The sequence below is a fragment of the Falco biarmicus genome, chromosome 6, assembly GCF_023638135.1.
Source record: "Falco biarmicus isolate bFalBia1 chromosome 6, bFalBia1.pri, whole genome shotgun sequence".
Classification (NCBI taxonomy): domain Eukaryota; kingdom Metazoa; phylum Chordata; class Aves; order Falconiformes; family Falconidae; genus Falco; species Falco biarmicus.
In genome coordinates this window covers 18855747-18876565 of record NC_079293.1, presented here as the reverse complement: position 1 = coordinate 18876565, position 20819 = coordinate 18855747, and the positions used below count along the sequence as shown (strand labels likewise).

The following is a 20819-nucleotide window of genomic DNA, read 5'->3' as shown; positions in this document are numbered from 1 at the left end:
GGTATTTTAAGGTCAAGCCACAGGTGTGTGCAGGTGGGCACTCGGCTAAGCCTTCATTTAGTCCATGGTTTAGGAGCAGTGGCATGACCTTACCCTGAGGGCATGAGAAAGCCTCTGTCCCGTGAAAAGAGGTGCGAATGTTCAAATGAAAATTTATCAGTGAGAACTACAAGTTTGGGCTGAAGTTTATGGAGAAAACTATCCTCTGAACTCAATGGATCTGTCCTATCTTGGCATGCTTTGGCATACATGAGGAGGAAACATACTTTATGGGTCGGCTCCCAGGAGTGTCTCGGTACAGATCAAACTTCTGCTGACTGCCTGCGGGTCAGAATTGTGCTGCATCCCCAGGGTCGTGGGATGCAGCACTGGGAAAGGCAGCTCGCCCAGTATGGCACCCGTGCTGGGACCCGTCACCAAAGCACTGCTGGTGATCACGGGCTTGTGAAGTCTCAAGCGTGCAGGTAATGCTAAGTCTAAGCAACATTTGTTAGGGTGATTTTCATTTGATTCATACGGTATTTTCATACCTTTTTAGGAATTAGAAATTTCATGTGAGTATGTTATATGGGCAAGAGTAACTGCATGCATTTGTTAAATTTTAAAGCGCAGCTGTGTTGAAATGTTCTGAATTATAAAATTTAACAAGATATTCAAGCCTGAACTGTCTTAGCGATATGAAGCAAATCAATGAAGATAAGAGCATTTTACTAATGCAGGAAGGTGAAATGCAATTTTCTTTCAGATTCCACTACGCTATGTCAAGGTGTTCTTTAAATTTAAAGTGATTCTTGGTCTAGCAATTAGCAAATAATTATTTACTAATAAGCACGCTATATACTAAATAAGGAAATAACCCCAGTAACTGAGGGGGGAAACTCTTAAATGTAAGCTGTCTTTGGAACTTGAAACTAATTTTATTTGGCCTTTGTTGTGAATCCTGTAAATTCAAAAAATGATCTAACATTTTGTACTAAATTTTTGCCGATACCAGCAGGAGGAGAACAGACTAGATAAATTACAAATTATGCTGCTTTTTTAAAAGCTTCCTGATATTTTTACATTTAAGTCAGTGGTTAGAGTACTGTCAAATCTTTTGATGGAGTTAACAGATACATACCAAAAGTCAGTTAAAAGAAAAAAACCCAACCTGTAATAGTGCTCAAATCCAGTTATCTGCTCTCAAAAGAGGTGAGAGTAAGCAAATCAGGCTGTAGATGAGGTTCCAAAGCAAAGGTTTTTCATGAACTTATTAAAACCCACTTATTTGTCATTTCTGTATGCTGGTGGTGTTGCCATTGTGAATACTTGGTAAATCGGTGGGCTTTATGAAGCAACTGGTTTGGTCAGCAGCCTTACAAAGAGCCTTATATGGTTTTGGCATGACTGTAAACCCTGGAGAAATGATTCATTCTTGGTGTTATTGAAGAGTAGAGGCTAGTCTTGCATGTGCCGGTGTTGAAGCATAGCACCGTTTTTCTTTGGCTGAACTCTACAGGGCCAAAACTGCCAGAGTTCAGATAGATTTTCATTGCTCATGTAATTAATAGGCAATGTTTTTGATTAATAAGGCCACTTACCCATTATAATTCTTTTCCAGGTAACCATTACTGTGTGCAGTCAAATGGGGAGTCTTGGTATTAGCATTGCTGGTGGAAAGGGCTCATCTCCATGTAAAGACAATAATGAGGTGCATTTCGTTACTCAAAATGTATCTATTAATTGTTAGAAAGAAACCGATGAGCAGTTCTTCGAAGCTGTTGTGTTTTGTTGATTTCTTTCTGAGGTTGTCCTCAATGTAACATCACTGTTTTTGTAATAAGGCTAACAAGGGTAAACATGGGTAACATTTCCCAAAGTAGAAGCTGGCAGTAGATTTTGATGGGGAACTTCCTGGAGGGATGATTTTGAAGACAAGACCCGATGTAAGCAAGTGGTTTTCCAATGACAACCTGATGGCTGAAGCACCGTTGGCTGGTTTCCTTTTTCTACTTCAATTTGGGGTCACTCCCTTGGCAATCCACATGCTTCTCCAATCCCATTTGCTCATTCCCAGGAGCTAACTTGATTTGAGAGAACTATTTCTCACATCTTCTCACTTCATTATCATTTAAATAAATCTTTGTTTCCCAGTCTGTCCCCCATGGCGCAGTGTAAACAATTAATGACTTCTGTTCATTGTTGTTTGTGTCAGCCATGGAGGCTTTTTTTTTTTAATTTTTTATTGTCGCTAATGTGCGAAGACATTTAGCTTTTATTTCAATGGAGGCAGCAGAACAACAAGCTTTGAAAATTAATTACTTCCTGTTTGCTTTTTACATTTAAAACCGTGGAAGAAACCCTGTCAGATCTGAAACACCTCTTTTGTGTTATCACAGGGGATGGTGATCCCACGGGTGCTGAAAGATGGTTCTGCAGACCTGGCTGGAGTGCAAGCAGGAGATAGAGTGGCAGAGGTAGAGGGGTTGTTTGTCAGTGATGTGGGTGTGTTCCCTTGTTGTCTTTAAATGAAATCGCTCTGAGTTGGGGAATTTGAGACCTAGATCTAGACTTCCCAAACTGCATTATAAAGAAATTATAATGACATTATATTGTTGTATTCCTCCTTCTTATATTCTGGTTTTCAGATCTTTATGTTCAAGGTGCTTAACAAAATATTACTAGCTAATTCCGAAAAGAAAATAATGGTCTTAGTAAGCAGTGTTGTGAGCACAAATGCAGTTGTACTTTGTCCAAGAAGCTTTCTTATAACACTGCATTAGATCTACTAGATGTTTATTGCAGTTGTTACAAAGAAATATGAACTAGATGAACTCGTTTCTCCGAGGTAATTTTTGGTTGGGAGAGAACAGCTCTAAGTAACACCCCTGATGGAGGCTTACAGTGCAAATGCCAAGGGATAAATCTCTCTTAGGCTGCTCCACCTCAAGCTTCATCTTTCACTCTCTTGAGCCTCAGAGGTTCCCAAGAGCAGTGGTGATCATGTACGATTTTGTGATCCATATTTTTGACCGATTGTTTGGTTTCTACTTGCCGAGAAAGGTAAAGATGGAGAAGAGCCTCTACAAAATTACTTCCAGTTGAAACTGGTCCATAATTTTTTCCAGCTCTTGTTCTCTTAAACTGTCATTTGTACTTGCTTAAGTTAATGTTTTTTACTCCAGTATACTCTGTGTTGAGTCAAGGTGGGATAGAGCAAGCAATAATTTGTGTCTGTTAGATTTCCAGGAATAAGGATACAACCTATATCAACCAAAGACAAATCGGTGATAGTTTTACAAAATTAGTAGATTTATGCTATAGACCTTAGTAATAGAGGATTGTGTTCCACAATGCATGTATGGAAGTTAGTTCAACATTTTTAAAAGGTTTAATGATGGATAAAATTCTGTATCATTTTACCTTTTTTCTTTTATGAAAGGACTATCCTTATCTAGTTTTTGTATTTTAACACATGTGAGAGAATTTAAATAATTCTTTATGTATTTCAGATTATCAGATCATTAGGGAAATTAATCAGGATTTTTAGTTGCTGCACACTTAACTTCTGAGCAGAGTTTCTATTAAAGTCAATACCTTAAAACCCACCCACTTAGCTTCATGGAGGAACCTGGGCAATCATTCATTATTTGTAATTCATAATTGGGGCTATTAGAAATATATTAGCTACTAATGTCTGTTCATTTTAGAAATAGTGAAACAAGTAAGAAAGAGAAGAAATTTCTGCTCCATACTGTTCTGTCCTGCTGTTGTTATGCTACAAATACTTATGATTTCTCAGTCTCCCACAAGATGGCAGAATCATTCATCTATTTAAAGAATGTAGAATAATATTTTCTGCTTTTTGTATGTGTGGGAGATGAGAAGGAATGAATGTGTTCACGTGTGCTATAGAAGTCCTGATTTTTTGACCACAGGACTAATATGTGTACAAATAACCAGCATTTTCCTCTTGATGCTGTGTTACAACTTCTTATTCTTGAACTGACCATTTCAACAGGTCAAGTGTACAGCGTGTTCATCAAAAATGGGGAACAGCAAGGACTGCAATGCAATTTTACTTGCTTTTGTTGTGCAGCCATATATAGTGACAGGGCAGGTATTTGTATACTAACCTTAGGGGAAGGGACCTGTTCTTCTTAAACAGCATTCAGAATAAAAATATGCCTTTCTGCTGGTTTGTTTTTAAAGGCATCCCTTGTTTTGGAACCCAACGCCCTTGATGCTGGTCCTACTGAAGCTTCACCCAAGGGCAGCCCCTTCCCGACAGTGAACCACGTCATAACAGTAAGTAAGGTGGCCCCAGTGAGTAACAACACATCATTCTCAGCGAAGCACTCTGTGTTGTCTGTCATTGATGCTAGTAAGGATGGTAAAGGCTGGCACAAAACTTGTGAGTGGCTGTGTAAGAGAAGCACATATCCCAAAGATCAGTGACCCCACCGTGCGTTTACTTGGCTGTCACTGCAGTTGGGAAGCGGCAGCTGGGATGTGGCTTCTGGAGAAGCTCAGCTCCTGGATAAGCACCAGTGTAGCAAGCATAGCAGGCCAGAGTTTTTGAAACACTCTGGTCTGGGAGCTTTAAGGGTGGTGTCCATTCTCTCCAGTTTGAGTGTTTATGCTGATGTCTGGACTGCCTCTCTAGCTAATGGAAGGAGCAGTATCTCCAGGGTGCCTCTTTTAGGATGGGGAGGTTGAGCTGCTGCCTGGCAGTGACCATTTTTATCTTTTGGCTGGAGGGGGAACTTGCCTGACAGGCTAAGACTGCACGTCCATATTTCAGGTGACTGATGTTGGAGGAGATTAAGCCTACCACACGTCACAGAAGGAGATGGCTGAGCTTACAGGGTGGCTTTTAGAAATCTGATCCACTTTTGTGAACTCCTCTAAAAATTTCAACTCTGCAGACCTACCCCAATCATGGTCATCTACCTGTACACCTGAAATTATGTCTTCACTAGGAAGATACAATAAGATCAGGGTATCTGAATGATTAAGGTCAAAAAACATCCTATTTGTGTTAAGCCTGAAGTACCAGGAAGCAGCAACAGTTTCTCCTACAGCAAATGCCAAGAAGTGTTTGATTTCCCTCCTTCCAGCCCTTTTTTATCCTTTTCCAGCTATACCATTCACAACTCAGCTAACGGCAAAAAGTGAAAGTTCATCTATTATACAAAAGACTATAATCAAAGCCTGCATTCAATTTTTATTAACCATTCACATTTTAAAAAATAAGGTGATTTGTTAGTTGACTGAAAAATAAGCAATCAGACCATGCAAATCTGGTTTCCTCTGGTTTTCTATGCGGTTTACTATTTAAGAAAGGTTGAGCTGCAGCTTTTGTCTATGAGGTGGACTAACAAAAGCCTCCTCTTCTATTCAGTTGCTTAACTTGAGGCCTCTGGTCTCCAGCATCATCCTGTGAAACATTTAAACTGTTCTATTTTCCAACTGAAAACACTTCCATCATTTTTTTTTTTTGTCCATCTGTACTTGGTAGCAGTTTCTTATGGTCTTAACTCACATTGCAGGAAGCATGAGGCTTCCTGTTAGAGGAACTACTGTTGAAAGGCTTGATTCACACGTTGCTACTGACCTGGATCTGTTGCAGTAGTATCTGACTTCTAGGGTTTTCAGCCAAAAAGAGGAAATGACCACTTTTTATGTTCTATGCCTCCCTTTAAAGTTTTTCATCTGCAAGGGGAGCAGGAGGCAGATTAGATAAAGCTACTTACCTTAGAGCACTGTGCACAGGGAGAGTCAAACTGGCTGAGCATGTTTCACGTGTCAAAAGTAACCAGCGTGCAAATTCTTTTGTGGATAAACATTTGTATTTATGGATTTGTTTCTTTTTAAAACCAGAATCTTTGTGCTGTAGCAAATTGTGTATGTTATTGTCTTTAATGCAGGCCAGCATTCATCAGTCTTAGGGATTACAGGCTTTGGAGGAGTATCCTGCTGACTTGGGAACTGGTCAGTATCTCATCTGCTCTTGCTCTGGATTTACTCTGGTGAAGTTCCTCTTATTCCTCAGTAACTGTCTTATATGAAAAATGCTTACAGCCTAACTTCTTATGGAGGACATGCTGTGCACGTTGAGATAAGCAGATGACAGTAGGACCTTAATGCAGAATCATCATCTTTGCTAGGAATCTAGGAAGGTCTGTTTCCATCGTATTTCTGACTAGGTTTCAAGAGGAGGTGAGTACATCTACATCAAGGGAGGGAAGGAGAGAAGCATGGTGGCAAAGAAGCCAAAGGCTCGCTCCTTTTATTCTTCTTGCAAAAACTGAATTGTGTGCTGGATGGTCCCGTCTTCCTTCTCCCTCTCTTCCATGTCATCACTGCTTCCTGCATTTCAGCAAAGACTTTCTTCACCTATTTATTTTTATTGAATTTTGAATAAACCTCCTCTTTGCGTATGCAATCTGTAATTAATATGTGTCTCTTACTTGCTAGCTGTAGCGCTTTGGCCATCTCTTGCCATTGCCCATTGCGTCTCCAAACGTGGTGCTCTGACATTACAGAGGGCGATGCTGCTACCAGGTTCAGGTGCCCTCTCTGTTCTCTATGGGCCTGGTTGCTCTTACTTCTTCTGAAAGGCTCATTTGAATTGTTAACTCATCCAGCCAAACTCAATTTCAAATCCTTTGTGCCAGCTTTAAGATTTCATGACCAATAATTAATTGGACAAACAATGAAAAGTGTTTTCACTCTGAGTCATTGTTTTGCAAAGGAAAAATGAGAATTGCCCTTGTTTTTAATTATGATAGAGTATTTTATCGAAATGTAGAGGCCACAGAACTTTAATTACAATTAGGTACTTTTTTTTACATTCCATATTTTATAGATTTGTCTCAGTTACGCTAATCAAACCTAAAAATATGGAATCTGTTTATTTTACTTTGTTTAATACATATATAACAAAATAAAAATATTCTAATTGAACATAAACAGGGTCTTTGGATTTTGAAATGGTAATCTTAGAATAAGATTATCTATGTAAAGAGTGCATCAAAGTATAACAGGTTAGAGCCACAACTGATACAGCTATCTACATGCAGACTGTGTGTAAAATATTGCATGTTTAACTACAGGGGGAAAAAAATAATCAGGGATACAAACATTACCAATAGTGCCACGTGCTGACTTTAACAGAAGGAATTTTAACTTGGATTCTGGCATCTTTATTTCCAGTTCTCTATTTTTCTGTCTTCTGCCCTCTGCTCCTTATTTCTTACTCATCTTCTCAAACATAGAACCAGCTCTGCACAATCCTTCCCCATCAAAAATATCTTTGTTAAAGCTCTGAATAAAATTCCTAAAAGATTTTTTCTGACTGAATGGAGAATGTTGACAGGTTTCAGCATCTCCTGTCACTTCATGATATGCATCATCATGTCGTCTCCTTTGACCCATTTTTGGGGCTATCAACATCATAAGGATATTAGAATCCTTGTAAATAATATAAAATCTCTTAAATATTTTAATCTAGTATTTAACTTTATTTCTTACTGTATTATTTTCTTTAATTGTATGCCTTCGCCCTGGCAATTTCCTCAATTAGGTTTTTTTTATATAGTTCATCAGGTGTATGAGTCTCACTTATATCGAGGATTTTCAAAGACATTTGAAGTAGGATTTGTTATTAAAAGTGATTATGTAAAAGAATAGTATTGGAAAAATATGAACTACTTCAAGCTAAAAAAGTCAAATGTTTTGATTGCTCTGTTACAAGTGCAGAGATACAGAATCACAGAATGGTGAGGGTTGGAAGAGACCTCTGGAGATCTTATAGTCCAACCCTCTGCTAAAGCAGGTTGCGCAGAGCAGGTTGCACAGGATGGTGTCCAGATGGGTTTTGAATGTCTCCACAGAAGAAGATTCCACAGCCCCTCTGGGCAGCCTCTTCCAGTGCTCTGTCACCCTCAAAGGAAAGAAGTTTTTTTCCTCATATCCAGATGGAACTTCTTGTGTTGCAGTTTGTGCCCGTTGCCCCTTGTCCAGTCGCTGGGCACCACTGAAGAGAGCCTGGCCCCATCCTCTTAACACTCACCCTTAAGACACTTGTTCAGTACACTTGATCAATAAGATCCCTTCTCATTCTTTGCTTCTCCAGGATGAACAGGCCCAGCTCTCTCAGCTTTTCCTCGTAAGGGAGATGCTCCAGTCCCCTAAGCATCTTCATAGCCCTCTGCTGGGCCCTCTCCAGCAATTCCCTGTCTCTCTTGAACTGGGCAGCCCAGCACTGGACACAGTACCCCAGATGCGGCCTCACCAGGGCAGAGCAGTGGGGCAGGATCACCTCCCTCCACCTGCTGGCCACCCCAGCGTCCCATTGGCCTTCTTGGCCACCAGGGCACACTGCCGGCTCATGGCCACTTTGCTGTCCACCAGAACTCCCAGGTTCTGCTCCGCAGAGCTGCCTTCCAGCAGGTCAACCCCCAGCCTGTACTGGTGCGTGGGGTTGTTCCTCCCCAGATGCAGGACCCTACAGTTGCCTTTGTTGAACTTCATGAGGTCCCTCTCCGCCCAGCTCCCCAGCCTGCCCAGGTCTCGCTGAATGGCAGCACAGCCTGCTGGGGTCTCAGCCACTGCTCCCAGTTCTGTATCACCAGCAAACGTGCTGAGGGGACACTGTCCCTTCATCCAGGTCGCTGATGAACAAGTTGACAGGACTGGACCCAGTACTGACCCCTGGGGAACACCGTGAGCTACAGGCCTCCAGTTAGACTCTGTGCTGCTGATCACAGCCCTCTGAGCTCTGCCGTTCTGCCAGTTCTCAATGCACCTTGCTGTCCACTCATCTCACCCACACTTCCTGAGCTTATTATCAGGTTGGTCAGGCATGATTTCTCCTTGGTGAATCCATGCTGGCTACTCCTGATAAACTTTTTTTCGTACACATGCTTCAAGATGACCTCCAGGATGAGCTGTTCCATCACCTTTCCAGGGATGGAGGTGAGGCTGACTGGCCTGTAGTTTCCTGGGTCCTCCTTCTTGCTGTTTTTGAAGGCTGGAGTGACATTGGCTTTCCTGTAGTCCTCAGGCACCTCTCCTGTCCTCTGTGAACTTGTGAAGATGATGGAGAGTGGCTTGGAAATAACGTCTGCCAGTTCCCTCAGCATATACGACATGTTCCTAAATACACTGAGAAAACAGACAACTTGGTATACTAGAAACTGTAATGTATATCAAAGAGAAATGCTCCTGTGCCCACAGAAAGTGAATAAGCATGTACCGTGCTCCCACGATACGTAGGTTGCTGTTTTTCTGCCTTTCTCCCATGTTGTTTCAGTGCAAGTCATGAGAAACCTTACATGTATGAGAATCCCAGCAAATCTGTCTTCTTCACTTCCAGCTGATAAAGACTTCAGGAAAAAGACTTCATGCACTTATACCAGTTACAAATCTGCAGAAATCTAAGTATTGAATCCTTTCTTTATTCATCTCCTCAGGTTAGTTTTAGCCGTGTCAGAAAACTGTAATCCTACAATTTAACACAATAAGACTTCTTTCTTGTTTCTTCAGTCATTGTCTTAAATTTTTCAATTTTAAAAGCAAAACCAGTAGAATACTCAGGCAGAGAAGCACTATAAAAGACGACAGCTGAAGTGGGATTCGGAATGTTCCTGTCATCAACAAAGACAGATTTCTTCTGAAACTTGTTTCAAAAGACAGAGACCTTGCTCAAGTACAGTGTTTGATTGACCTGTTCCCATAACACCATATGACCTAATATTTCATTCTTCCAAGTTTTTTGTGAAGAACTGCTTTGTCTCTTCTCCAAAACATTTTCATGACTCTTAATCTTGTCAGGTAAGGGTGTTGATATTTTTATTGTATTTTTTTTATTCTGACAAGGTAAGTTATTTTTAGAAATTGGGAGTCTGACTCCTCACTGCCTTGCATCTTGTGCACATTTGTACTTATTTGCAAAGAAGCCTGTGCGCAGCCCTGTTGGCTTAGCTAACCCTGTTCTGATCAAGTGAGCTTCAGCGGAGTGTAAGCACCCCTCTGCCATGTGATCTCCTTCTCCATTTCATCTGCTCGTGTGATTCGACTTCTGTCTAAGTAACTGAGTATTCCTGAGTCAGGATGAAAGATAAAAGTGGTATAGGCACTGTATTTACCTCCATAGTGTAGTGGTTAGGGAAATAATTTTGTGAATTTGGGATTAAATTCCTGCTTCAACAAATGTTTCTGTTTGCACGGTGCATCTTTTTTCCCCTCTCTTCTTTGTAAGTAGTTTTCTCACAGGACTTGGTCAGAACTGACTCACTTCAAACTTCAAATTCTTGGATTTTGCAGAGCTTGTAATTAACAATGCTACATAAGAAAAAACTTTAAAGAAAAGACATTGATTGTTCTTTTCAAGATACCGTATTCCAATACCTCAAAGTTAAAGAAAAAAAATCTACAAAGTAAACCCAACATATGGTAGACAATATAAGCACTGCAGACAATATAAGGAAAAATACATACAAGAGACAAGTAGACTCAAGCAAGGCACCTGGAGCCATGCTGTAGGACATAGCATTCTGTTTGAGGAAAAAAAAGAGGATAAATATTTGAAGAATGACAGAAATGTTCAGTAACATCTCTCCATGTGAAAGGCATCCTCGTGGACTGCTGGAATTTGGCAGGGGAGGAGGCTGTTCTTAATTCCTGGCCGTGTTCAGGTACAACCGCTGCTTTTCACAGGAGCGATGAGTGTTCTTTGGAATCAGAGGGTTGGTAACAGTCATAAGTAGCCCTGCTTATGGGGGCAGTATCTTTTAAGTCTCTCAATGTGATCAAAGCAATGCATTTTCTTCAGTGTTTTCACAGCATCAGGCCATAAATGATTACACAGAAAGCACTTGAGTGAAAATCTTTGTATCAGGCTCCAGTGTCAGGGAAGTCACTATCCAGTGGTACATTAGAAGATGAAAGAAACGGAGCAAGGACAATTCTCATAAGCAGTTTGCATCATATAAAAGCCTTTTGTGTATGATGGCATTGCAGATATGACATGCTGAACGTTGATCTTTCATTTTTGTCTGCCGTGAGATGCAATGGTGAATTTAACTGAACTCCACCTTCCTTGCCTTGTGCATTGCCCTTGGGAGGCACTGAATGCTGAAGAGGAGGAGCAGAAAGGAGCTTCACTCTAAATGTGACGTGCCCAAATGTTACGTACATTACACGCTGGGAGACAGATAATACATTCAAGGTGTTCTCTTGCTATCTCAATAAGAAGTCAGTTTTAAACCTGGCCTCAAAGATATCAATCTCTAGAAAATTCCCACAGAGGAAACTTTAGGGGAAAGCACCTGCAGTGGTGCTTGCCTGGTACATCGAAACTCCAGGAAATTGTGCTCAGCTGAATTATATTTTGGAGCAAATCACCAGGCTTAATGTGGGAAGAGCAACGAGCCTGTGAAATTGGGACAAGCTGCTCGGGTAGCCCTTGGTCAGAGCCCTCACCAGGCTGCTGCATGCAAAACAAAGGCAGCACATGAAAAAACACAGTGGCAGAGCTCAGGTGCGAATCTTTGGCAGTGCTTGAGAGCAGCACAGCTATTCTGAGCATAAGGATGGACTGGATGATGCAGTGCCCTGTCCTACGGCCGAGCAGCGATAGGTGCTGTCACGAGCCAGCCGCTGCCTGAGCGCAGCAGCACAGGCCACCCTGCGCTCTCCTTGTGCAGAGGTCTGCCACTGCCCAGTGCGATGAGGCGCTTCATCCATGCCTGACCATGGGTTTATCTTCCCCAGGGCGTGGGAGAGGTTTATACCTCTCTCCATCTGACTTCACAATTCCTGGAATTTGGCCACAGGCCTCTAAAGCAGTGAAACAGCACTGTAACGCACCAGGGAAAGGGATGCAGACAGGGATTTCTGAGTCCGGGAGCGCTGAGGTGCACCATAAAACACATGCCAGTTAAAATGTTCCTGATAACGTGCTATAAAAAGGAAGGTGTGTTGAATCCCTCAGTAGGGTTCTCAAATTCATGTTGTTGCTTACATGCAGCTGCACATTAAATGGTTTTTGTCATGCCCGCCTTGCCCCCTGCCCCAGCCACCTTTCCTGCCGTAGCCTGGCTGCCTCACCCGCTTCCCACCTGGTGGTGAGATTGCTTGTGGGTAATAAATTCACAAGGAATTAATTAGATCTGTTTCTCCCTCTTTAACTTGTATATCCTGTATGTTTTCTTCTGGGGAGAAGGTTGCTTTTATCCATTGTCTCTGTCTCTGGGAGTGAAACATCGCATTGCTTTAATTAAAAAAGTTACCAGATGCCAGTTTGGTCTGAACTGTGCAGCAGTTGGCCAGCCTATTCTCTGCTCTTCTTGTTGGATGCATTTTAGCATCTTCTTTTTAAAACTGTTGTTTAAAAATCCCGCTGTGTAACATTATTAGGCAGGACTAAATTTTCTCCTTCACTTTAAATTTGATTTAGGTGGTTTCTTCTATGAACAGTCACTATCAAATGCAGCCTTTTGCATCTAGCAAAGGTATGCTTTCATTCTTTAGCGAGAAGTCTGAATTTCCTGTTGTTCAAGTCTAAAATACTACTGCCATCACCAGTGATGACAAAAAAGGTAAAATTAAGTATGAAATCATAACATTGTTTATGAGGTTTGTGTAAACCCCTGTAAATGCTGTCAGCCGGAGAGATTATTTTATTTTCCCCTGTTTCCACCAGCTGAAGGGACTAGCCTGAGCACTGGTGTCAGTGAAAATCAGCTGTTGAGTCAAATTTCAAAAATATGTACTATTTAGATATATGGAGTTGAACTAGACAGGCTTCCCTGTTAGATGCTTTTTTTAGCTGGGGAATATTTTCTTTAGAAAGTGATCTCTTTGAACTAGGGTTAAAGGTATGCCTGGGTTTCTTCCAAAAGGCTAATCCAAATCCTTTTCCCCTGCCCCTATTCATTCAAACTTGGGCTTTTCATGTGTTGTATCACCTTCAGATTTGTAGGCGCTCTCCCCAGTGGCTGGCCTTGCTCTCAGCTGTGCTTTGCCCTGTCGCAGCTGGTTGTGCCTTTCATGTGAAGCTTGGGCTTTAGCTGTGACTCTTGCCTTGAGAACTTCCTTCTGCTAAGGCTGGAGCGTGGATCTGTGAGGGGGGAGGCCAAGGGAAGGGGAAGGCTTATATTGTTCTGTTTGGTTTTGGTTTTGAAAAAGTTATAAAAGGACATAATTAATTGTCCTTTATGGACTGTTCTGCACCTTTTTGGACAACCATTTTTATTGGAAGTGTAAAAGGAAAGCACATGTGCACGACTGGAAATTAAAAATTACTGGATGTTAACCTGTTGGCAGGACATCTCATTTATCGTGCTTGAAGAAGATGCTTTCATCTGAAGCATCATAGCTAGTTCTAGTTGTGGGTTTGTTCCTATCCTGCTTCAATGTGAAAGAATTTTTGCAGCCAGTACTGCAGCTGAATTGCCCCAGGTTATTTAGATGGGTTTGTTTTAGTGCTTCTTGCAGTGGACTAGGAGTGCACAGGCAGCTTGTGCCTGTGCTTCAGTTGAGGAATGACATCTTTCAGCAGAGGGTGGTAATTCCATTAAATGAGAGTGTCTGAAATATTTTGATTTTTAGCTATGCCTGATTTAAGCAAAAATAAAATTTTATAATGAATTTTTTTAGTGTCTGTAGTCTTAGTGTTTATGTTGACAAAGTATGAGAAAGATGCAAAGAAGGTAGTGAAAGAAGTTCCCACAGTGAACACACTGGTTTTGGTACAGGACACGTCTTTTGCAAAATTTACTTTTTAGGCACTGAAAATGTAATTTTGGGGAAAAAAAAGGAAAATAATAACCTGTTTCAAAGGATTAATCATACATATTTCTATGTGTATATTCTACATATTTTGATGGTTTGGGATTGACTGGTACTTTAAGTATTATTTTAATAATGAGTGCATGATGGTGGAAAGTGAGTAGGAGGACTTTGTGATTTCAACAAAAATATTTTAAACAAGTGCAGCCACCATTCAGTAAAAAAATAGTGGAGTAAAACAGTGGAACAGCACAGGCTCCTGGATAATCTATTCTCCTACACCAGGATCAACTTCTGAAGAGTTACTGGTAGAAGATGGAAATTCCACACCTTCCCACATGCCTTAGGCAAGCAACTCAGCTCAGCTGCCTGTGTTGGAAAGGTTTTCCTTGTTTCCATCCTAAATGTCTCTGTCTTGCCCTGGCTATAATGGGCAGTGGAAATAGTTTGCTTCCTCTTTGCTGTGATTGTATTTTTTGCACATGAAATCTGTCCTTCTCTTTTCCCTCAGTTGTGATGCAGCAGGAAATGTACATTCAAACATGAATATTAAAGAAAAGCTCCAAGAGCAAAACTTGTCTATTTAATAGGGTAAAGCTGTGGTCAATGAAGATAAGCATGGAAATCTGAAAGCAAGGGTAAAATTCCCCTGGGATTCCAGGAAGAGAAGCACTGAGTTTGAGAAAAGAATGGAACAAAAGATAATGCAAGTTCAGAGTTCTTGAGTTTTGTTACTTTGTTTTGGTTTTTTTAAAAAAAACAGAACTGGAAGAGGAAAGGAAGCTGATAAATCTTAGCTTGTTACTTTCCTGGAGCTAGGGTGAATGTGAAGACAGTGATGGAGAGTGCTGGGTTCCTAGGGGAGATAGGTAGGTGAAGATGGAAAGGCCACTGTGGTTAGAACTGTGATGTGTATTTCTTACATCCATTTTGTGTTGTGTTTTGTTTTTTCATTTTAAAGGAGATTCATGGATAATTTTTCATACTAGGAGAGAGAAAGATGCTAGTAGAGGCCTCAGCCTCTTTTTGCTGAATTTAGACCTTGTACAAACGCATACTCTGTTACTTAATTGGGTTTGCTGTCAAGTTGCAATTGCATAGGTGGCACAATTGACAACCAAGAGTTGTTTTGCCATTGGTACCTATGATTCAGCTGAGAGGAAAACAGGGCTCCTCCGCATCCCATCAGGGTGTGTGTGTGGGTGCAGAGTGGGACAATTGGCTGCAGAGGAAGGAGCAGCGGTGGGTTTGGGGACAGCAGCAGTATGGGCTCACATGGAGTTTCAGAGGGAGAGTGGGCAGGGAGATGTGCAGAAAGCAGAGGGACACAGCATATGCCTGCACTTGAGCCAGAATAATTGATTTGTTAGAGAAACTCAGCAGTATGTTCTCCACATCAGCATCAGTGGGTGTATGTGCGAGATTTCACCTGCCTTGAGAGGATACAAAGGGACTACTCTAGGTCAGAGCTGAGCCCGTTCTCCTCTCGGGAGTGCAGGTGTGTCCGGCCTTTGCAGCACTTCTGGGCTGAGATGCTATTCAGCCTCTGCTGTAGGAAGTTGGTCTGTCATCTGGTGCCATTTCCTCTTTATCTGCAGCAGCATTAAAGATTAGATAAGAGGTTTCCCCCAGCACCACTTATTTCATGGAAGCAGTTGAAACAATTTCCACAGAAATGTTGGATGAGCATGAACTGATGGGCAGGCAGTCATCTAATGGGGAGCCCAACCGGGGCTGTTGGGAGCAGGGTCGTGCTGCAGGCATGGAGGGGGTGTCCTCCAGAGGCTCTGCCACAGCTCAGGTGCTAGAGGTGTGCAGGCTTTCAGACCATGGGCGTAGGAGAGTGTGTCATCAAGGGAACGAGGTGGGTTTTGGGGGAAGTTGTGAAAGCCTAACTACAGCTTGCAGTGTATTGAACATAGGGGAGACATGTGAAAGAGTATTCGTGCCAGAACTGAGCATCCTGTGGGATTTGTTCCTCCAGCAGTATTGTTACAATCTCAGATTTATGTTTCTTTCAGATGCAGATAATTAACTAAAAAAGAAATAAAATGGAGGACTAATTTTTTGGTGATAATTAAAATGAATAATGGTTTCTGAATTAAAGAGCATTTCAGACTGCCTAAAAAAAATGTCTCCAAAAAACCTTTGTGCCAGATCAAAACTCTTGAGTGTGTATGTTTGAGTGTAGTGGTGGACTGAAATACCCACTAGAGCTTTGTGTTCTTATTTTAAGTTTTTAGGGTTATGCCTCTCTGACAGCTAGAACTTTTTTTTCCATTTTGCATTTCATCAATTAAATTCACTTTGTGATTGTAAGACTTAGTCCCATTGTAATATTTGAAAGATAGTATGCAAGAATCAGGCTCCAAAAGTTGTGAAATGTTTTGGGGAAAAGCTTTTTTTAGAGAATTGATTCAATTCCTTACAAGTGGGATCACTGGGGAGTAGAAACCAGGCTGAAAAAGAGTATTTCAATAACTGACATTCAAAATGACTAAGGGCTATCCTTCAAGAGGAAAAAAGAAGTACCGGTGACTCTTCCTTCATACTTGCTAATGAAACACATGCCTGGTCTTGGGGAAATGCACACATGTCTATTTTTGAGTGGCACAGGACACAAAGAAGGGTCTTCCCTGAGCTTTGAACAGACAGCTCAATGAAACGCAAAGCCTCATCCTGGATATTTCTGCAGGTAACTTCAGATAGGGCATAGACCTCCACACTAGTTCTCGAGGTGGCAGAATTTCAATATATGATATGTCATCTGTATGTATAGGATGTGCATTTGTTGCAGCACAAAGGAGCTTGGCTGCTGCTTATCATTAAGAAAGAAACGCCTTTCAGCAATTAACAGAGCCAAGAGAAATATCCAGTGCATGGAAAGTTTACAAATGCTGTCAGGTGTGCATGACAGAAGCAAATCTTCTTAGGAGTTGTTAACTTGGCCAGTACTTAAAATCTATATAGGTTATTTAAATCTTCCAGAAATGTGTACTATTTAGTCTAAGCAAAGGGGGGGTAGGGTGGGGTGGGTGGGAGAGAAAGATAATTGGACATTCAATACACCAAGGAATATAACTGGATTTATACCTGATTTTAAAGTGAGTTTAATGCTATCATGTGTGAGATTTAGCTCTGGACTGACACCTGCACTGGGGTACCTGCATGCAGCGTGCCTGCCTGGGAGCCAAGGGGGTGCCAGGCCCCCCAGCAATTAGTGGTGTCAGAGCTACTGCAGTCGGGGAAGCCTGTGGAATGATTAATATTATTTCAATGCGGAAACCTACCGGCTGGCTAGCTGAACAGCCATGAAGCATCTATGTGCTTGTGTAATTTCTGAAATCAAATAATGCATAGCAAAGAAATAATATGTAAACGACTGAACTGTGTAGCGTCAGCATTAAACATTCTTATAAAGTGTGAAGAAATGAAACAAAGTAACTGATAAATAAGAAATACTACCTTCCCTGAAAATTTTCAGACTAATGGTAAGATGGACATTTTATATATTACACATTACTGTATTACCTGCTCCTTAGATATATCGACTTACTATTATATCTATTTTCATTACATGTTTAATTTTTTTTGAAAATTAGTAACTTAGGATGACTTTGTGCATCAGAGTTAAACTTGTAATAATCCATTCATTGATACAAACCATTACTGATACGTTATTTGGCTATACATAAAGAAGCTGGCATTCTCCTCTTTTCTCAGTTACAGCATTTAAATTAATTTTAAATCATTACAATGTAGTTCTCAAAGAACACAAAGTTCTTGGCCAAAAAACCTGATTTGAATCAAATCCATGTATGCATATTTATCAACTAATGAATTTACACATTGATATTATGTCTTAATGTTTCCCTTAAATGTATTTTGTCAGTAAAAAAGCCAAAATATGTAATTTTTTCAAAGATCAATAATTGATATGCTCTCTGATCCTTAATTAATCCTTTATTGCTTTCAGGTGCAGTATTTAATGAATAATGAAGTTAAATAAAAGTAGATGCATATTTTTCATATACATACTTAAATATTTTTAAAGATCTTTTTATCTTCTTTTTTTTGTTTTTGTTTTTTCTATGGAAGGGTTCTTTTTGTTTGTTTGTTTAGATTAGCTAATGAGAGGAAAAGGCAATTTATCTCAATTTGGCTTTAATGATGAATGCATTTTTGGCATAGAACAATTTCCCTGTCAGGAAGCTGGAAACAAAATGAAACAAAAGGAGGGCTAGGGAGAATTTCCATCATTATTGGATGTGGGGGAAACACAGAGACAAAGGATGAGGAAAAGGCTGACGTACTTAATGCCTTCTTTGCCTCAGTCTCTAATAGCTAAAGTCCAGCTTTCCTCCAGGTACCCAGCCCCCTGAGCTGGAAGACAGGGACAGGGAACAGAATGAAGCCCCCATAATCCAAGGGGAGATGGTCCGAAACCTGCTACACCACTTAGACACACACAAGTCCGTGGGGCTGGATGGGATCCACCCAAGGGTACCGAGGGAGCTGGCGGACGTGTTCACCGAGCCACTTGCGATCATTCATCAGCCGTCCTGGCTGACCGGGGAGGTCCCAGCTGAGTGGCAGTTAGCCAGCGTGATGCCCATTGACAAGAGGGGCCAGAAGGGGGATCCAGGGAACTACAGGCCTGTCGGCCTGAACTCAGTGCTGGGGAAGGTTACGGAGCAGATCATCCTGAGTGCCATCACACGGCACGTACAGGACAACCAGGGGATCAGGCCCAGTCGGCATGGGTTTAGGAAAGGCAGATCCTGCTTGACTAACCTGACCTCCTTGTATTTCAAGGTGACCCACTTAGCAGATGAGGGAAAGACTGTGGATGTTGCCTACCTAGACTTTAGTAAAGCCTTTGACACAGTTTCCCACATCATTCTCCTGGAGAAACTGGCTGCTCATGGTTTGGATGGACATAATGTTTACTGTGTGAAAAACTGGCTGGATGGCCGAGCCTGTGAATGGGGTTCAGTCTATTTGGTGGCTGGTCACAAGTGGTGTTCTCCAGGGCTTGGTACTGGGGCCAGTTCTGTTTAATATCTTTATCAGTGATGTGGAGGAAGGGATCAAGTGTGCCCTCAGTAAGTTTGCAGATGGCACCAAGTTGTGGGGGAGTGTTGATATCTGCTTGAGGGTAGGAAGGGTCTGCAGAGGGATCTGGACAGGCTGGGTTGATGGGCTGAGGCCAGTTGTATGAGATTCAGCAAAGAGAAGTGCCAGGTCCTGCACCTGGGTCACAGCAACCCCATGCAACACTACGAGCTTGGGGAAGAGTGGCTGGAAAGCTGCCTCATGGAAGAGTGTGCCCAGGTGGCCAAGAAGGCCAATAGCACCCTGGCTTGTGTCAGAAACAGTGTGGCCAGCAGGACAAAGGAAGTGATTATCCTCCTGTACTCGGCACTGGTGAGGCCACACCTCGAATCCTGTGTTCAATTTTGGGCCTCTCAGTACAAGACATTGAGGTGCTGGAGCGTGTCCAGAGAAGGGCAACAAAACTGGTGAAGGGTCTGGAAAACAATTCGTATGAGGAGCGGCTGAGGGAACTGGGGTTGTTTAGCCTGGAGAGGAGGGGGCTTGGGGGGATCTTATTGCTCTCTACAGCTACCTGGAAGGATGTTTAATGAGGTGGGTGTCAGTCTCTTCTCCCAAGTAATGAGCAACAGGACAAGAGGGAATGTCCTTAAGCTGCACCAGGGGAGGTTTAGGTTTGGTATAAGGAAAAATTTCTTCCCCAAAAGGGTTGTCAACCGTTGGAACAGGCTGCACATGGAAATGTTAGAGTCACCATCCCTGGATGTGTTTAAAAGATGTGTGGATATGGCACTTAAGGATGTGGTTTAGTGGTGGACTTGGCAGTGCTAGGTTAACGGTTGGACTCGATGATCTTAAACATCTTTTCCAACATAAACAGTTCTATGGTGCTATGAAGCCCTGTGGTGTTACACCTCTCACATGTTTTTCTCATCACCCGCTTTTCCCCTGTACCTTTAACATGCCCCCTTTAAACACTTCCCTGCTCTTGATCTGACTCTTTTCTCTGAAATCTTTCACATCTTGCTGAAGATCCCTCGGATAATCCTCACGCGCCCTTCCACTTCCGATGAAGATACCGACCAGTTGCCCCCAGACCCGGATGACTTTGAGCCCGAGGAGCCCGACAGCGCAGAAGGCCATGCCTATTCGGACTGTCTGAACAGTGCTTTTTATCCTCCCTAATAAAGTACTTTTCTGGAAAGAATTCATGGGTGGTTTTCTTTCCCATTTTTCGATTATATTTAATGTAGTACTTGAACCGCTATGCCTTATTTCTATGGAAAACCGTTACATGGAGGATGGATTTGAGCTGAGGGAGTAAAACCCATGGCTGTATTTCTTTGCCTTGAACTTCCCTTTGGCCAGAACCTGTGCACGTGAAACAAAACGAACTGGGTGAGGTTATGTGAATGACACCACGTGTTTCAACAGTGACTTGTAAAGGCATCCTACAGCACCTAAACACAATGCTGAAAAAAGCAGGTCATTTTTTTATTCAGAAGGTACTTCACCCATTTGGAAACACACTGAAAACAATAGTATAGTTTGGGTTGTTTCTTTTAAATCTTGTGCCCATGCTTTGTCTATATAGCTCACCTTTTTGTCTACCCCCAGATTCCTTTGAATTGTCCCTTTTGATGTGGTTTTCTATGAGAATAAAAAAATCCTTTTCTGTCTTTTAAATAGTGCTGGGTTTTTTTTCCCTGCAGGGAAATGTTATTTCCATTGGAATTCTGTATCTCACTCTAGCGTAATTAAGAGTAGTTTCTCCAGGTATATCAGTAATACAAAGGTATATCAGATTTGAACAGGACCTGTAAATTACATTTTATTAGATCTAAATGCAGAAGGCATCTTATGCAACTATGCACCTGAGATTGAATTACGAAGCAATTTCTTATGCTTGAGGAACTGAGACACTTATATGCAAGTCAGGAGAAGAAATAAAACCAGAATACCTTAAATTTGGCTTACTCTGACAT

At 41.7% G+C, this 20819-nt stretch overlaps 1 protein-coding gene across 1 annotated transcript in view; it reads left to right on the top strand.

Moving 5' to 3' along the window:
• The window catches only part of LRRC1 (leucine rich repeat containing 1), a 106827-nt gene extending 86365 nt beyond the window's left edge, over window positions 1-20462 (top strand). Inside the window, exons 16-19 of the mRNA XM_056344129.1 lie at window positions 1601-1690; window positions 2379-2456; window positions 4192-4287; window positions 19867-20462. Coding sequence (XP_056200104.1) covers window positions 1601-1690; window positions 2379-2456; window positions 4192-4287; window positions 19867-20019 — 417 coding nt within the window. The 3' untranslated portion in view covers window positions 20020-20462. The remainder of the gene's footprint in view (window positions 1-1600; window positions 1691-2378; window positions 2457-4191; window positions 4288-19866) is intronic.
• Window positions 20463-20819: the final 357 nt, after the last annotated feature.